Source organism: Eucalyptus grandis, chromosome 6, assembly GCF_016545825.1.
Source record: "Eucalyptus grandis isolate ANBG69807.140 chromosome 6, ASM1654582v1, whole genome shotgun sequence".
NCBI lineage: Eukaryota > Viridiplantae > Streptophyta > Magnoliopsida > Myrtales > Myrtaceae > Eucalyptus > Eucalyptus grandis.
This window is the reverse complement of record NC_052617.1, coordinates 57,399,490-57,417,919: the sequence shown is the minus strand read 5'-3', so window position 1 is coordinate 57,417,919 and position 18,430 is coordinate 57,399,490. Positions and strand designations below refer to the sequence as shown.

General features: G+C 40.3%; 2 protein-coding genes across 3 annotated transcripts; both read right to left on the bottom strand.

Moving 5' to 3' along the window:
• Positions 1–6,778: 6,778 nt before the first annotated feature.
• LOC104451036 (metal tolerance protein 9) lies at positions 6,779–11,016 on the bottom strand. 2 transcript variants are annotated; one of them, XM_010065786.3, is made up of 6 exons: positions 10,416–11,016; positions 9,520–9,632; positions 9,015–9,260; positions 8,393–8,473; positions 7,524–7,754; positions 6,779–7,381 (listed from the first exon to the last, which is right to left on the bottom strand). In XM_010065786.3, exons 1-6 carry the CDS (start codon positions 10,606–10,608, stop codon positions 7,037–7,039), a joined length of 1,209 nt encoding a protein of 402 aa, XP_010064088.1. In that variant the 5' UTR covers positions 10,609–11,016; the 3' UTR covers positions 6,779–7,036. The 2 variants fall into 2 exon arrangements, with proteins under 2 accessions (XP_010064088.1, XP_039171371.1); XM_039315437.1 differs by lacking the exon at positions 10,416–11,016 and adding an exon at positions 9,835–10,163.
• Positions 11,017–13,289: 2,273 nt separating this feature from the next.
• Positions 13,290–17,742, bottom strand: LOC104451038 (metal tolerance protein 9). The gene is given in 9 exon segments (XM_039314732.1): positions 13,290–13,861; positions 14,005–14,235; positions 14,670–14,750; positions 15,279–15,524; positions 15,782–15,801; positions 15,804–15,836; positions 15,839–15,892; positions 17,237–17,356; positions 17,598–17,742. Coding segments are annotated over 9 exon segments (1,281 nt in total). The 3' UTR covers positions 13,290–13,510.
• Between the last annotated feature and the right edge of the window lie 688 nt (positions 17,743–18,430).

Below are 18,430 nucleotides of genomic sequence, written 5' to 3'. Positions count from 1 at the left end.
AATATAAGAAGTCACCTTTACGACATCGTCATCCCTTCTCCTTATGGGCCGCCCTAATCTATTATGTCCCGTGTCGAAACCAAGTGGTAAAAGTAACAAGATAAGAAGCACGCGAATCATTTGAGGGTCTTGTCCAAGGGGGAGGTTCCTTCATCAGGGGGCCTTCTTTAGACGAGCACGGACTCGACTCAATGAAAACCTACAACTTCTTGATAAATGAGACCCCAATTTGATGTGGACTACTTTTACATAGGATTTATTTGATAACATGTTAAATAATATTTAATTTTATTCTTTTATTCTTCAAAAAATAATCTATTTTGGTATTTTTTTATTTCCAATAATAGATTTGAAACAGAACTAAAAAGTGGGAAAAAGTCACTTTTTGTTCTCAAGAATAATTCTAAAATCAAAGTTGTTTCTTTTTATCTATTTTCTTTTCTTTTTTTTTTTTATTCTTCCTCCTTTAGCCAGTCATAGGCCTTGGTCTTAGCTGGTGACTGGCTAAAGGAAGAAGAAGAAGAAAAATAGAAAAATTTAATAAAATTATTAAAAAATTAAAAGAAATTTTAAGTCACAAAAGAATTTAAGGATCGTACCAAATGCCTTCAAATGCTTAAAAATTCGTTTAAGGAATAGAATCAGAAAAAAAAAAAAAAAAAAATCTAAGTAGAAATTATTTTAGAGAGTAGAACAATTACCAAATGCACCCTTATTATACTTTGCATGGAAACCATTGAAAGATGAAGATGCACAACGTTGGTGATCTTAATACCACTGCTGATGAGATGATGTTCTTCATCATATAGATTTCAGCTATGGACTGCCCTTGGTAAAGGACTCTAGGAGTTTCCTCCCCGTTGTTTACTTAGGCAAATGAAATCCTTGCTCATTAAACAATAAGGGCGGGCACGTTCGAGGAGCCGGATTGGATAGATCGGCATAATCTGGATTTGAATGAGAACTCAGATGAGTTGTTCGGACTATAGGGAGAAGATAATTTTACCCGACCGGATAAGATAACAAAATCAACAAAAACATAAGTAAAGGGATTCTCTATCTTCATTTGCCATTGGGGTCGTGAACATCTCTGGTCACCCTTTGCCGTAGTTGTAGCCTAACTAGTATTGATACCGATATGCGACACGCGACACAACAGAACAGACACATTAACACGTCATTTCTCAAAAAACAAAGAGTTCTGACACGTTAGAATACGTTATATATTAAATGTATTATATATACATAATAAGTTATCATTTTTACGTTAATTTGATTCAAATTCACAAATAAATAAATAATAATAGTAAAAAGTTTAGAATAAGTTTATACTAAAAACATTAATCCATAATTTATTAGTATCATTTATTGTTTTAATTTGACAAATTCTACTCCATTCCAATATCCATAAAAATTGAAAGAAAAAAAAAACAATTCACATTCTTGACTCACATGTCGACGTGTCGTAGAGAAAAGGAAAAAAAAAAAAAACATTGGAGGGTGAATTATGTATCAAAAAAAGTGAGAGTCGAAAAGAAGAGAAGATTAGGCTTTTCTTCTTCCTTTATTTATTATTATTATTATTTTTTCACATATATACATTTTAACCTATCATTTATTGAAATTTTTAAAAATTGATATCATGTATTGAAATCACGTGTCAAAAACTCACATTTCGTATTTTTGACTCGAGTGCCGGAGAGTATCAAGACAATTGATCAAGTGTTGGATTTTCCAACACGTATTGACTAAGTGTTAGAGAATGTCCGAAAGTATCGAACATATGTCGGAGTGTCCGACACAACTCGAAAACTTTCAGAGAGTGTCGGTCCTTTCTAAGTTGTAGCAATAGTCATTGTGAAGGTGACCACCCCATAGTGATGGCCCCCTTTAACTGCAAGTTGGTTAGGGGTTTTCTCTTTTCATTTTCGGGTTATTTCGCCTCCGTCAAGAAAATATTTTGGGTAGCAAAATTTGCTTATGTAGGATAAAACCAGATCAATTCCTTCAATTCGAGAATCCATGAGGCAATCCTACAACTAAAACAGACCTGGGAATGTATATTCGCGGTCGAATGTTTCTATATTACAGTAATTTGTTCTGAAAGATTCTAAATGAACATTTGCTGAAGGAGAGAAAAAGAAGAAATGTTTACCCCATTTGAAAGAGTGAATGACCAACCATTTTGTGCTGTACATTTTACCCCCAAATCGACAAGGTATTGTCACACCCTGACTTTAACAAGAACAAAATGACGACATAGTTGTCCTTCCATCGAAGAACGCACCCTCAAAGATAACCAAGTCTAAAATATGTACATCTCGTAACCATTTGCCAATTCCTGATAAAAATACTGAAGTCTCCCATTTTTTGTGCAGGTGATTTCAGCATTCATGCTGGTTAGCATTGTTTTCCTTCCAATTGGACTTGCCTCTTTGTTTGCTTCCCGTGATGTAAGCTTAATCCCGAGGCTGGTTGCTTTCATCATTATGATAATGTGCAGTAGTTTATATATATATATCCTTATTTTTTAGGCTGTCGAGATGATTGATCAGTACGACATTGAGTGCTTACCAGCATCCAATAGAACCGATAGAGTCCAGAACATACAGATACCTGGGGACAAAACCTGCAACAGGATGTCAAGAGTAAGTTTTTTCTGGACTTAATAATGCATTAGTTGCACTTAAAACTTGAATAACCCTCCAACTGTCCACTATTAGTTGAAAGAAGATCACACCGATTATGTGAAACTCAGGGGGTGTTGGAATATAATCTAGAGAAAGCAAACTGTTAATCAGAACATCAATGTAAAGAAGACGGTAACAGCTTTATAATATCTTTATTTTTATGTAAACTTACAAATCTTGAAGAAGAATAAAATAAGATATTACTGGAAAAATAACATAAAATTGGAGGTGGGGTACGGATATCCGAATCTCCTTAAGGCGATTAGTTCCTACCAATGGTATTCCGCAGATTCATGAACTATGTCTCCCAAAATACAACACCTCAAATCTGTTTGGATTAACACTATGCAAACAGGACTCAGTCGAACTGTTTAATTGAACCAGTACATCCAAAAAAATCAGAAGAGTATAGTAGTATTTCAAATCTCTTTTGGAATCATTGTCTCGAATTGTACTATCGAAAACCGTCTCATGAAGTTCTATGCTCTTATCTATTTATAGAGTCATATACAGAAGAGATACATGAATTAAATAGATGCATGTGTCCAAGAAATTCATGAATCAAGAGATACGTGAATCCAAAAAATTCATGAATCCAGAGACACGTGAATTCAAGATATTCGTAAACTCAATAAATATATGAATTAAAAGATAGATGAATTTAGGAAATTCATAAATTCAATAGATACGTGAATAGAAAAGACGTATCTTAATTTGTTAGCTATTATGATCCATTAACCATAATTATAACAGGGGATCTCTCCTCCACTTTGTTTTTTCATCAGGTGCCCAAGCATATGAAGCGTCCTATTTATGGATACTACCAGCTCAACAACTTCTACCAAAATCACCACAGGTTTGTATCAGTCGCCTCAGCAACTTTTGCGATTCTCATCATATTTTTCCTGTGAATTAGTTTAATTTCATGAATGTTGGCTTAACATGCAGAGTCTTGTCCACGTACTCTTTCAAGGGATTAATTTTGCATTCATTAATCAAAGAAAAAGAACCACAAAAGAAATTAGTTTAATGTCTCGTTTAGGTTATGTCTAGTTAATTGTTGCATGATAGGATTAATTCATGTTATTCATCATGCATTTCATCTGGTAATTCAAGTTATGCATGCATGTAGAGTTTCGGCCATGTGGTATATTAAGAGATAATTTTGAATTTGTCATGGTAATTAAAGGAAGAAAAAACCAAAAAGATTAGATTAGGTTCCATACATAATCATAAAAGTTGTATACATCACATGTAGGCCAGATTATATCATTGCATCGTTATGTTCTGACTGATAGTTTACAAGGCTCCCATCTTGGGGATCAATGATTTGGCTTTCCTTAGGGTTGCTCGATGCATTTCAAGTTCCTTAATTTTTCCTTATCCTACTGTGGAACTTGAAATCAAACGACTAATTCACTTTGCCAGTTGCTCAGTGCTATCCCTCTTCCCTTGTTGAGTACTAAGCTATTGGAAAAGTGTAAGAAGCGGCTCCTTTGGGCAAGCCAAGCCCTTGAGTACGTCCAAAACGGTAGATTTGTTTAGGACTCCTTATGAGAGACAGAATCTTTTTGGTTTGTCGATGTCTGAAAGGCTCCACTTGACAGAGAATAGGAGAAAGGAGTGTAGGATTGGTAAGCTTTGCCGGAAAGAAGCTACTTGACTAGTTCATAAGGCTACAGCTGGTGAAGCTCGTTTGCTTCGGAGCGTGCTATTGCATGTATAGCTGGTGAAGCTCATTTGCTTTGAAGCGTGCTATTGCATGAAGCAGCAGGTGGGCCTAATCAAAGCGCAAAGGGACAACGGAATCCAAAACTATGGGGAATGGGCAATTGACTCTTTCGAGGTAGGCTTGAAGATCTTCTTTATTATATTTGTAATCAAATACCTATTGTGGTAAGTTAATTCTATCTCACCAATGATTCTAAGTGCGTTTATTTGGCCTCGGCTCAAATTCATAAGCTTGAACACACTCCAAAGAGAAGAGAAGGAAGAGTCACCGAAACCTGAAATGGGAACTTCATTAATTTAATTAATTTAACAGCTAAGCGATTTCATAATCTGAGCTTTCCTTAACCAGCCGACTTACTTCGTAACCTTCACCTATCTTTTTGCTTACTTCAGGCATTAGGCCTTCGCCACTTCAAAGGGGAAACATGTTCACCCGTTTTCTTTTTTAAATTCAAAAGAACGGGCTGTTCAGGGGGATGAAAGACAAAGAAAGTGATCGGGAGGGCTTGATGATCGGAGAAAGGGAAGGGGCATGGTTGATGTGTCACTGGGGCGGTTAATTTATTTACTACTTTGATTATTGGGTGTTTATCTTATGATTATTTTCACATGTTAGCAATTTAGGATGATGAAAATGATGAAGATTGAATGACAAACGCATTCATAAAAAGAGAAAAAAATTGTATTGAAATGATGTTAGATTAATCTAATGTCAAGTTCCTAAACTCACGATTCTCTTGTTCACGAAAATAAAACAGACTCACGTGCTTTACTTGGATTCCTATTTGATCCATAATAGGTTGTGGCAGCTCCAAAATGATTTGAATTGCACAATTGAATTGAGGATCAAAGTTGTGATTGGGCTTCGAAGCGTCCGAGCTAAGTAATCCACCACTTTTCTCTTAGTAGTTGACCTTCAGGAGAGTCGTGACCTATAGCAGTTAATAATGGAATAGCAAACCACAATGTTCCTGGCATACGTCTCAACGAAAGGGAGGAAACCTGCGAAATACATCTCCTGCAGTTTGTTTTTTGGTAGTGCAGAGCATCAATGAAGAAAAAGAAACGAATGACCTTCAGAGTTTCAGAAACGAGGTTCGGCTCTGCATTTGGGTGTGGTGAATGAGAGGGATTTGGTCATATTATTTTGCCAAGCTAATTTGATGGCCAGAAAAGTAGAAGTTGATGCATGTGACACGGCCGAGCACGGACGGTGCATGCCCAAGACCATCCGTGCGCGGCCATGTCACGCACCAGGGCATTGCTGGGAACGCCCTGATCGATCCCTGTCCCAACTAGTCCCTAACCGATCCCGCATCAGTCCATGATCGATCCCTGATCGATCACTGATCAGTCCCCGATCGACCCTTGATTGATCCCTGACCGATCCACCAATCGGCCCTTGCACGATCTGCGATCCGTGCCTGATTCGCCCGTGCACAATGTAGGGAATGATCCGTGCACAACCAGCAAGCAGCTCCTGATCAATCCTCGGCCAGCCCTTACACAAGCCAGGAGTGGTTCACCTGCTCCGTGTCAAACAGCCATGCTCGCCCATGCTGGCCCTGACACGTCCATGCTGCCCCTGATCTTGCTTCTGACTTGCGCCTGGCCTATGGCTGTTTCCCAAGGCTTGCAGCCCTTGAGCGGCTTGCTGAGTTGATTTGTAATGATGGCCATTGTTCAAACACAGCCGTTGGATCGGAGGGACGATCCACGGCCGAGAATTGACCCGAACTTGTATAAAAGGGGTCCCTCCCCCTCATTTGAGCTCAGCTCATTCATAGTGAAATACATTCACCCCTTGTGCAGCCAACCCTTGTGTGGTGCGTGTGAGTGAGTAGGCTGACTTGGGATCACAAATCCTAAGGCCGCGCGGTGATCTGTTTGATCAATCGTGTTCAACCGACCTGTGACACATGAATGTTGGGTATTGAAATGAGTGAGACTCATCAACGAAGTAGTTGATCTGTTACTCTCTGAATATCCCATCTTCAATTATGAACAAGTTTTGTCACAGACTTATGATATTTCTAGCATCTTTCCTAGAGACAGCATTTATATTGTTAATAGATCTGTATACATCTACGTATTCATATAACAAAGCATATGACGGACAAATATGAAGTAGGGCATTGGCAACTTAATCACGTCCGTAGATCCTGCTCACCTAATGAAAAACCATGCCAGATTGATTCTTCAGAGAAGCAGGAAGTTCCTTTGACAACACATTTGTAATTAGCATTAATGTGGTAGCAAAAGAAAAAACTCGAGCCCTGCATTTTACTTACGAAGCTCATGCAGTTTGATCCTCGGATATGCCTTATATGCTTTCTTTATGTTCATGTAGAAGGAGAGGCCACCAAACATAGCGGTTTCATTTCACTTAAAAATGGCATCGTCCACTGGGAAAAGGATCTTCTCCTCATTATTACAATTCCATTCAAAGGGGGCGCATTTTTTCCAAAGTAGCTCTACTAATAATAACATTATTTTAGCCAAAAATTAATCTTACAGCACATGTCAGTCGGTATAAAATGCTTTTGAATGGGCTTCTCCTCCCAACGCTCAGATATGGTCGTCTACCTCTAAATGGTCAGCTATGATCATCTAGCTCATACTTTATTCTTGTGCTCAGGCCTGTGACTAAACTCAAAATCAATATGGACGAAAGCTCGCTCAACTTCAGGCAATTGCTCCAGCTTCTCCTGAAGTTTTTCCCCGATATTGTGGGCTTGGTTCAAGAGCATGTCTTGAGGCAACACTATGTCCACCTCCACGAAGTAATGTGAACCAAAAGTGTAAGCTCTCACCGTGTCAATGTGCTTGATCTCTTCATGGTGGTTCCAAATGAGATATGTTAACTTTGCTATAAATTCAGGGGGGGCCGTTCTTCCAATAAGCGACCGTACATTCTCAATCACCGTTCTTGCCCACGTGGTTATGGTATATAATGCTATCTGCAGAGTATGTAATATTTTGGCTTAGAAAAGTTGTGCCCAACATAAACCCATTGATAGGATGGAGAGGGATAGTAATTCTATAATAGTCAGAAACACACAATTGAAAAACTAAAAGTAGGATTGCTCGAGATGAACTTACTATTATAGCTCCAACTGGATCTATCCACCAATAGTAGCGGATAGATAGGACAACCGCCACCAGACCGACAGAATTAGTTATAACATCAAAAAAATGATCTTGAGCATAGGCTCTGACAATTTCATTCTTGAATCTTCGACAATAGACCATCAAGGCAAACTTCACCGCTGTAACAGAAACCATAATCCCAATTATCCACTTCTCCTTCCCACGATCAGTCTTTGAGTGTGACTGCATGTAGATTTGATTGAAAAATAATGGCATAAGATAAGTGAACTGGACGGATGGGATGAAGTCTAAGCTTTAGTAACTGCATCTTAAGTTCGCCAGCTTAAAACAATGGTTACTGGCAAGGTGGCAGCCAAACCGAGTGAACCAATAGGTCATTCTGTGATGCAGCAACATCAATCAGAAGAAAAAAGTTTTTTTTTTTTTTTTTTTTTTGGAAGAACCGCTTTGGCCGACAGTCGCCACGTAAACCCCCAGGTGACGCTAGCCCAGGACCCACCACTAGGGCGCCACACGTAATACACCTAATGGTCTGCCAGCCTTCCTGCAACTTGCGTTGCAGGGGCTTCGAACACCTAGCCTTTCCCTTCAAAGGCAGAAGCCTACACAACAGAGCCACCACGGCCGGTGGTTATCAAAAGAAAAAAGTTCATATCCTCTTAATGTAAGTTCTAATAGTAAAGTAAGACTAGGATATCCAAGTCCGAAGAGGAGACTCAAAGCCTTCTTTCCATTATTGTTAACTCAATAGAAAACCTAGTCCTCCCATTCAAACTGCTCTGTAAACAAGACTATGCCAGCCTCTGTATGAATATGTTTGCAAGTGACACGACAAAGCAAGCAACAGAAAGATCACTTGCCTTGGAGAGAAGATCTCGAAAAGACTCCAACAGTATTTGCAAGCCAAGAGTTGCCATTACTGAAGCAAATACAATAATACCCTGCATTTTCAAGCCGTCAATACCATTAGACTTGTAGCTTAATCACAAAGATCGATTACATCAATACATTATTCTGATCTAGATATTTTAGAATTTGTAGTGGTAATACTGGGGTCATTAGCTCCTAGTATCTAAAAAAGACATGGTCTTATTTTTCCTTTCGACTGGTTTCTCCTTTATACAAAGCTATATCTGACGCCGCCTTCTTCAGTGAGCTAACTGTTGAGGCAAAGGGAAATTGACTATAATTTGGAGATGTACTTCAACAGAGCCATGCATTATCACAGTAAGTGGCTCGTCTTTTATTTTTGAAGTCTCACATAAATTTAGCTAGCTGAAGCTATCAAATAATGAGGATGCCATTGTAAATCAAGCTACGTAACAAACAGAAAAGAAGGCAGGACAGAAGAATCAAGTTATAGTCATAAAACTAGGCTAGGCTAGTGAAATTTAGTAGGAGCAAAGAAAAGTCAGATTCAATTAGAATGTTTACCCATGAATCAACAACAAATTTTATATCCAAGGAAGCAGGGGAACATACCACTGGTTGCATCCGCCTCTTACCAATGGGGTAACGATAATGGTTTGGGTTCCTCATTGAATTTGCCGTGAACCACAAAATAAAACCCGATAGTAGATCTAAGAAAGAATCCAAGGTTGATGCGATAACCGCCAGTGATCTGCTCTCAACAGAAGCGTAGACCTTTGCTATGAAAAGCACAATATTTGCTAAGTTCGAAATATGGATTGCAAATCTTTCACTCTTTACGAGCTGCTTCATTTCATCCTGACAAAATGCAGTTCATTCATTAGAAACAATTTCTTCTTAGAAAACTTGAAATATAATATCATAAACTCATGTTTAGTCTCCAATTTAAACAGAAGTTGTGAAAGATCTCCACGACTGTTTCTCTTGCTTTGAGAGCTACCAAGTGGAGAAGCATTTCGATATACTAAAGAATCTCCTTTTTCTAGGAGTAAGAATTCACAATACTAAGGTCTGCAACTACTGAAATGTAAGAAGATGTGACCTATAGAGAATCTACCTCAGTGAGGCTTCCAGGAAAACCCTCTGACTCAGTCATGGATTCCATCTCATTGTACCCTTCAAAGAGGCTTTCCTGTTTCTTGTAATATTCTGCTAGCTTGCGCTGTTTCCCTGAATTGAAATTATAGAATACAATCTAAGCACTGACAACCCAAAGAAAGAAGGTTCGCACTTAAATCAAAACAGCTGCCCGTGAGGTGGAAAGTACAATAACATTCTATGATATGACTTGACTCTCCAACAGTATGACCTGATTTTGACCACGGGTGAGAGTAACCATCACATGTCACTCAAACATTTTAAAGCTCCATACCCAATTTCCATTTCGCTTACATGACGCTTACAGGATGACTTCCCCTGTATCGAACAATTTTGTGGGGTTTTGCAGAAAGCTAAGTTGAGAGGATGCGCCGGGATGGATGCGGACGGTCTAAAGAAGCAACAAGTCAGACTTCGCTGACTTCCGATCTGTGTTTGTGGGGATTGACAGTGACACCTCTGGCTGGAAGAATATAACCAGGGGAAAAAAAGAAGAAGAGAGAGAAGCTCCAAAGCGACTTCGTACTCAGCGTAGCTAAGAAATGAACCGATTCCACCCCACCGAAAATAAGCGAATAGAAGCAAGACAACAGGCCAAACACGTGAAGCGATGAAAGTACGTGTTATTTTCGGTTCCAATCACCACAGTGGTAAGCTACCAAGGCGGACCAAGCCCAAAAAGTCAACCCTACATACACACAAAATCACGGACCAAGTAGAAGCAGGCCGGTCACAGACATGGTGGCGCTTTCGCAAGAGAAGTTGACAGAGAATGATATATACAGGACGCAGCTCGTCAATTTCCATCAATCAGCGAAAATGTCAAAAGCGCCGTAGAGGGAAATAGATACATACTCGGAGCAGAGAATAGGCGGCGGCAGGAGAAGCGAGAGTGGGGCTCGTGGGGGTCGCGGGGAGGGAGGCGGAACTCGGTGAGGCGGAGACGCCATGAGGGAGCGGAGGAGGAGTCGTTGTCGTCGTCGTCACCGAAGACGTCCATGGAGGAAGGAGGAGGATCGTCGGTGAGAGGAAGCCTTGTGTGCTCCATATGCCGCGATTCCTGATACACTTTTTCAGAAAGCCACCACACCTCTCCACCACCGCTTTGGTTTGGATGCGTGCGTGCAATTGTATATATCCCCGCGAAAAGCAGAGGGGAGCAAGCTTTTGACTTTGTTCCGACTTCTGGTACACATTAAACAAAGCGGATGGAGGAGGAAGGAGGGAGGGGGCGGCGAGGAAGGAGAGGCGGAAGCTTCCTCGAAGCTCCATCTCTTTAACCCGTGCCCCGAAGTTGCGCGAGACGATAACAGGGCGAGGAGGGTGGAATGGCCGGCAGCGAGAAAACGCGAGCATTGACGCGGCGTGCATTCTTTTTCCCACTCTGAGCCAATAACATATTGACGCCACGGTGGTGGGGGAGGTGGGTGTCGAAGATGGAGACGGTGGATTCTACGGTGGCCGGAGAGACGGTGGCTGTGACGTGTCAATTCTCAATTGCGCAAACGAACTTATATTGACGCAAGGTGCACTGAATATATTCGAGATGGAAAAGCAGCAACGCCGGCGCGTTTCACGGGACTGGGTTCCTTGTACTAGAAGATTTGTGAGGGGGCGTGGACTTTACTTAAAAAGCAAGTAAATAATAGATATGGCACTCTTTTTAACCATGGAAGATTGTAGTTATGAGGTGGCTTTTCTTCTTCTTCTTCTTCTTCTTTTCTTTCTAGGCAAGTAAATAATAGATACGGCTCTCTTTTTAACCATGGAAGATTGTAGTTATGAGGTGGCTTCTCTTCTTCTCCTCCTCCTTCTCTTTCTTGTTGTTTTGGCAACTGAAAGGTACTCTCGTTTGTGAAACAAAAATTAATTTGATAGTTTGTCTTTTCTTCTCTAAGGATGTTGAGTTTAAATCTGCCGATACGAAGGACCTAGCACGTGGCTCCACATCTTCTAAGAGGTCTCGATCTGCAGATGTCATAGTGATGGCCCAACTCAGCCCGCCTTCATTTTCCTTCACATGTCATATGATACGCGTTGAAGTCATGGAAGCCATCTGACCCAAAAAAATAATAATTAAAAAAAAAAAAAAAAACAACAAGAAGAAGAAGAAGTCATTGAAACCAGCACAGAACAAGGAGAAAACGAAGAAAGGGAGAAAGATTTCGCGTGTAATCGTTTGGGATGCTCCGATAGTATTCAGACTCATTATCGTCTCATTGAACTGATTAAGTTATAAATTTGAAGTTATGTGAACTTTGGAGCATCATGTAGTTGATTTGTTAGATGCTTAATGTCCCATCTTCAGTTATGAACAAGTTTTATCATGGGGTCTTGATATTTCTAGCATCTACCCTAGAGCCACTTGCCCCATATTTGCACATTTGTATTATTCATAGATTTGTATATGTGTCTACATATGTATGTAACAAAGCATATGACCTCCATGCGCACACATAATGAAGTGCAGCATTGGCAATTTGGTCACATCTATAGATTCTAAACCTCATATCAAACGTCACCCTTACTCTCCTAGCTATCTACTTAAAGAAAAACTGTGCCAGACTGATTCTTCAGAGAAAGCAAGCGGATTAATTAGGAGGTGTAGAAAGCTCATTTGACGACACCGTTTGTGATTAGCTTAGTATGGTAGCCCAAGAAAAAAAACTTGTGCCGTGCATATTCCTTATGAAGCTCATGCGGTTCAATCCTCAAATTGTGTAATATGGTTTCCTCATGTTCATGTAGGAGGAAAGGCCACCAAACACACGCTAAAGTACAGCACAAATACCAAAATTTGGCACAAATGGACATTTAAGTACCAAAATTTCCAAAATGTACACTTAAGTATCACTTTAAAAAAATGATATTTAAGTGTTAAATCCAGTGATAGTGGCCGGAAATCCGATGTCGCATTTTCAATAATATGAGTGATTTACATGACACATTAGAAAGTTGAATCAGCAACAAAGATCAAAACAACGTCATTTTGTCTCAAAAATCAAATTTTAATGTATATATTTATTAAAATAAATTAAAATAACCAAAATTTATTATTAAAAAATAATAAAAAATAATAAAAACATGTGCAATGTTCAACGAGGGCCTGTACAGCCCTTGCCATCGTTGCCCCACCACTGCCAACTACAATGGGAAAGAGTCAACCAGGGTCATCGAGCCCTAGGTAGGGTCGCAACCCTCCTCCAAATTCAGTGAAGGGCCGTCGGCCCCTAGCCCTTGCCTAAGGCTCGACAATCCCGACCGACCCCCACCCCACACATTGTTGGCCCTTGCCAGCAATGGTGGGGCAGCAATGGCAAGGGTCTACACAACCCTTGTCAAACGCTGCTATTGCTTCTTCTTTTTTAATAGTTCTTTTAATTTATTTAATTATTATTTATTTAAAGATCCGAATCCGGAAGCAAAATGAAGTCGTTTTGTGTTTATATAGCCACGTCATCACCGAAAATGATGTCATTTTGTACTTAATTTATCGAAGAGAATGACGCATCAGCAATTTGATAGTAAAATTTCACCGTAGGACCGTTTGTACCACCCCAAGGCTCAACCCTTTTGACAATTCCCACCTAGGACGCTTGGATAAGAGTGGCATTCTTTGTATCGAGAAAGTTGTAGAGTTATTACACAGAAGCACTGGGGCTGGGAAGAATGCTTCCCTGGAGGAAAAAGCTATGGTCTTGGGAAAGGGAAGATTCAAGCATCTTTCTCTGAAGGTAGTTCAGTCATCACAATGAAAGAAGAAAGTGATAGCGCATTATTTCACAAGTAATTCTCAACATTCTTTTAACCAAACATCGATCTTCAGTACATGTCAGTCGGTATAAGATGCTTTTGCATGGGCTTGTCCTTCCAATGCAAGTAGAAGCAGTATTATAAACGGAATAAGAAAAGGGAGTTGCGACCCAAATCTAAATGGTCACATATGATCATCAACCTCTTACTTTATTCTCGTGCTCTGGCCTGTGAGTAAACTCAAAATCAACATGGACGAAAGCTCGCTCAACTTTGGGCAATCGCTCAAGCTTCTCCTGAAGTGTTTCCCCGATATTGTGGGCTTTTTTCAAGTGCATGTCTTCAGGCAATACTATGTCGACCTCCGCGAAGTAAAGAGAACCAATAGAGTAAGCTCTCACCGTGTCAATGTGCTTGATCTCTTCACAGTGGTTCCAAATGAGATATGTCAACTTTGCTATAAATTCAGGTGGGGCCGCTCTTCCAACAAGCGCCCGTACATTCTCAATCACCGTTCTTGCCCACGTGGTCATGGTATATAATGCTATCTGCGGAGTATGTAAAAAATTGGCTTAGAAAAGTTGTGCCCCACATAAACCTATTGATAGGATGGAGGGGGGATAGTAATTCTATAATAGTCAGAAACACGCAATTGAAAAACTAAAAGTAGGACTGCTCAAGATGAACTTACTATTATAGCTCCAACTGGATCTATCCACCAATAGTAGCGGATAGATAGGACAGCCGCCACCAAACCGACAGAATTAGTTATAACATCAAAAAGATGATCTTGAGCATATGCTCTGACAATTTCATTCTTGAATCTTCGACAATAAACCATAAGGGCAAACTTCACTGCTGTAACAGAAACCATAATTCCAATCATCCACATCTCCTTCTCTCGATCAGTTTTTGGTTGTGACTGCATGTAGATTTTGATTGAAATATAATGTGATAAGATGAGTGAACTGGAGAAAAAAGACGATAGTCTAAATTTTATTTACTGTATTTTAAGTGTGCCTGGTTAAAACAATTGGTTACTATTAAGGTGGCAAGTGAACCAATAGGTCAATCTGTGATGCAACAACATTTTTATTTCCACAAATTTCTAACGGTATCTAATTGAAAAAAAAAAAAATTAGAAGAAAGAAGTTTATAACCTCTTAATGTAAGGTGAAACGGTACAAGTAAGATTAGAATATCCAGGTCCCAAGAGGAGACTTTCCATTAACGTTAGCTCATTAGAAAACCTAAAGTTCTCCCCTTCAAACTACTCTGCAAACAAATCTATACCAGCCACGGTATGAATTTGTTTGCAAGTGACACGACAAAGCAGACAACAGAAAGATCACTCGCCTGGGAGATGAGATCTCGAACAGACTCCAACAGGATTTGTAAGCCAAGAGTTGCCATCACGGAGGCAAAGATAATAATACCCTGCATTCTCAAGCCGTCAATACCATTACACTCGTAGCTTAATCACAAAGATCGATTACATCAACACATATTATTCTGATGGAGAAATTTTAGAATTTCGTTTTGGTAATATTGGGGTCATTAGCTCCGAGTTTCTAAAAGGACAGGGTCTTATTTTTCCTCCTCACTGGTTTCTCCTTTATACAAAACTATATCTGACACTGCCTTCTTCGGTGAGTTAACTATTGAGTCAAAGGGATATTGACTATAATTTGGTGATGTAATTCAACTAAGCCATGCATCATCACAGTATTTTTGAAGTCTCACATAAAATTTAGCTAGCTGAAGCTATCGAATAACGAGCATGCCATCGTAAATCAAGCTACATGACAAACAGAAAGAAGGCAGGACAGCAAAATCAAGTTATAGTCATGAGACTAGCTGAAGATAGTGAAATTTAGTGGGAGCAAAGAAAAGTCGGATTCAAGTAGAATGGTTACCCATGGATCATCGACAAATTTTTTTTACTAAGGAGGCAGGGGAACGTACCACTGGTTGCATCCGCTTCTTACCAATGGGGTAATGGTAATAATTTGGGTTCCTCATAGAATTTGCCGTGAACCACAAAATAAGACCTGATAGTAGATCTAAGAATGAATCCATTGTTGAGGCAATGACTGCCAGTGATCGGCTCTCAACACAAGCGTAGACCTTTGCTATGAAAAGCACAATATTTGCCAAGTTTGAAATATGGATTGCAAATCTTTCACTCTTAGCGAGCTGCTTCATTTCATCCTACAAAATGCAATTCACTAATCAGAAGCGATTTCTTCTAGAAAACTTGAAATATAATGTCATAAACTCCTGTTTAGTTTCCAATTTACATAAAAGTTGTAAACAGATCTCCACGATTGTTTCTCTTGCTTCGAGAGCTACTACGTGGAGAAACATCTCGATATACTGAAGAATCTCCTTTTTTAGGATTAAGAATGCACAATCCTCAGGTCTGCAACTAATGAAATGTACGAAGGTGTGAGCTGTAGAGAATCTACCTCAGTCAGGCTTCCGGGAAAACCCCTGACTCAGTCATGGCCTCTATCTCATTGTACCCTTCAAAAGGCTTTCCTGTTTCTTGTAATATTCTGCTAGCTTGCGCTCTTTCCCTGAATGGAAATTATATAATACAATCTGAGCACCGAGGACCCCAATAAAGAAGGTTCACACGTAAATCAAAAAGTAGCCCGTCAGGTGGAAAGTACAATAACATTCTATGATATAACTTGACTCCCCAACACTATGAGCTGAATTTGACCGGAGTGAGTGTAACCATTACATGTCACTCAGAGTGTGTTTAGTAATCATTTTACTGGATAAGTTTCTAAACATTTAAAAGTGTTTGGTAACTATTCAAAAATTATAACCTCCGGAAAAGAAATGTGTTTGGTAAAATCTCAAGTTCTTTTGTGAATTAGAATTTCTATTAACTTTTAAATATTTTTATTATATTTTTCTCTTTTTTTCTTTTTCTTTTTCCATCCCTCTTCTACTATGGTCAATCGCCGACCACAACAACGGCCGGCAATCGGCTAGGCGAGAATCAAGGAGGCTCGACCTCACCCGGCCAACACCCTAGCCAGCCTCGCCCTAGCCTAGCTAGGCTAGTCTCACCACAGCTAGTGGCGAGGCCAACCCTTGCTACACTAGGGTGAGGCCAACCTCATGCTGACTAGGAAAGGTCAAGCTTTGCTAGGGGCTAGGCAAGCTTGCCCAATCATCAATGAGACTCAACCTCACCTTGGCCTAGGGAGGCTTCGACGAGCTCACTAGACCTCATGTGCAGCCGATCATCGACCATCATTGTGGCCAACGACGGGCAATGAGGAAGAAGAAGAGAAAAGAATAAAAGAATAAAAGAAAAGAGGGAAAAAAAGGAAAATTTGACTTGATTTTGGAATTACTCTTGAAAATGAAGAAGCAATTGTTTTCTATTTCTTGATTATATTCCAAATTTATTCTAAGAACAAAAAAGTTATCATACGGATTTTTGTTATTTTTTTGTTTCAGAGAACAAAAGAATACAATCAAGTTACTATTTGCCTAGGTAAAAACACATCCTAAACCTACTCAATTTCCATTTCATTATATGATGCTTACAGAATGACTTCCCCCATACCGCTCACTTTTGTGGGTCTTTACAGAAAGCTAAGTTGAAAGGATGCACTGCGATGGGTGTAGAAGGTCTAAAGAAGCAACAAGTTAGACTTAGGTAACTTTCCATCTGTGTTTGTGTTGATCGACACCTCCGGCTGGAAGAAAATGACCAGGGGAAAAAAAAAACCCTCCAAGGTGAGGTCATGCTCAGCGAATAGAAGCAATACAAATGAACCAAATTCGACCCAATGAAAATGAGCGTTATAGAAGCAATTCAACACCACCATAGTGGTGAAGCAATGAATGTAGCCCAAAAAGTCATCCATCCATCCATCCATCCATCCATACATACATACAGTCATCCATCCATCCATACATACAAAAGCGCGGACCAAGTAAAAGTAGGTCGATCCCAGACATGGTGGCGCTCTCGCCAGAGAAGTTGCCAGAGAATGATGTAGACAGGACACAGCACGCTAATTTCCGTCAATCAGCGAAAATGTCAAAAGCATAGGATTTTTTCCAAGGGGGCGTCGTTACCGAACGTACCAAGTGTAGTGACGTACAGATGAAGTGTAACAGGAGATGCTCAGATTAGGCATCAGTCATGCAATGGCGAATAAGCAACGAAAAAGAAGTGGAGAAAAAGCTAGGATTGATGCTACGATGGAGGCAGTTTCACTTGCACGGAAAACCGGCGTAGATGGAGATACATACTCGAAGCAGGGAGAAGGTGGCGGCAGGAGAAGCGAGAGCTGGGGTGGTGGTGGTGGTGGTCGCGAGGAGGGAGGCGGAACTTGGTGGGGCTGAGACGCCATGAGGGAGCGGAGGAGTCACTGCAGTCGTGGTCGAAGGCGTCCATGGCGGATGATTGTGGGATACTGGACGGATGAACTGCTCCATTTGTGTCGCCCAAAAAGGTTGGGAATCCTGATCCACTCTCCAGAAAGCAGCACACCCTCTCCACAACTTTGTTCGGTTCCTTTGTCTACGTGGGAAAATCGTGTTATTCTTTGTAAAAAGAGAGATGATTTAGAATGAACGTTCAATAAGAGCTCGGAAGCTTTGTCTACGCGTTGCCTGAGCAAGGACTGTTGGGCGCTAGCAGTGACGAAACAGATTCTTCTTTTCAACTTGAAATCGCAGCTGTAATTCTACAAACAACAGCGCACGCGGTTTCTGTTGCATGTATTGAAAGATCGTGATCAGCCACTTCACTCCATAGAGCATTTTCCGTCCAATCATGCCTCCAATTAGTGGGTTGCAAGGACCGACATGGCTCTCTTTTCAAGCTTATCCACCTTACTAAATTTAAGAGAATATGTTCTCTCTTCTTTCATCTGATAATTACAAGCAAAAGCCAGGTCAATTATGTCCAAAGATTATGAACCCACAACGGAGAGCAGCGGAGAGAGAAACAAAGAAAACGGTCGAAAAAGGAGGGAGGAGCGGGAATCCCCTGCGAAGAAAAGAGCAGATAGCGAGGCTTTTGAATTTGTTCTCTCGTGCACCGCATTAAACAAAGGAGCGGGGGGCAAGAGGAGAGGGAT

Coding starts and splice junctions, on each gene's coding strand:
- LOC104451036 (XM_010065786.3), bottom strand. CDS start 10,608: ATGGAGCACACAAGGCTTCCTCTCACCGACGATCCTCCTCCTTCCTCC. Junction 9,261..9,519: donor TTCCTGGAAGCCTCACTGAG/GTAGATTCTCTA, acceptor GCATTTTGTCAG/GATGAAATGAAGCAGCTCGT. Junction 8,474..9,014: donor AGAGGCGGATGCAACCAGTG/GTATGTTCCCCT, acceptor TTGAAAATGCAG/GGTATTATTGTATTTGCTTC.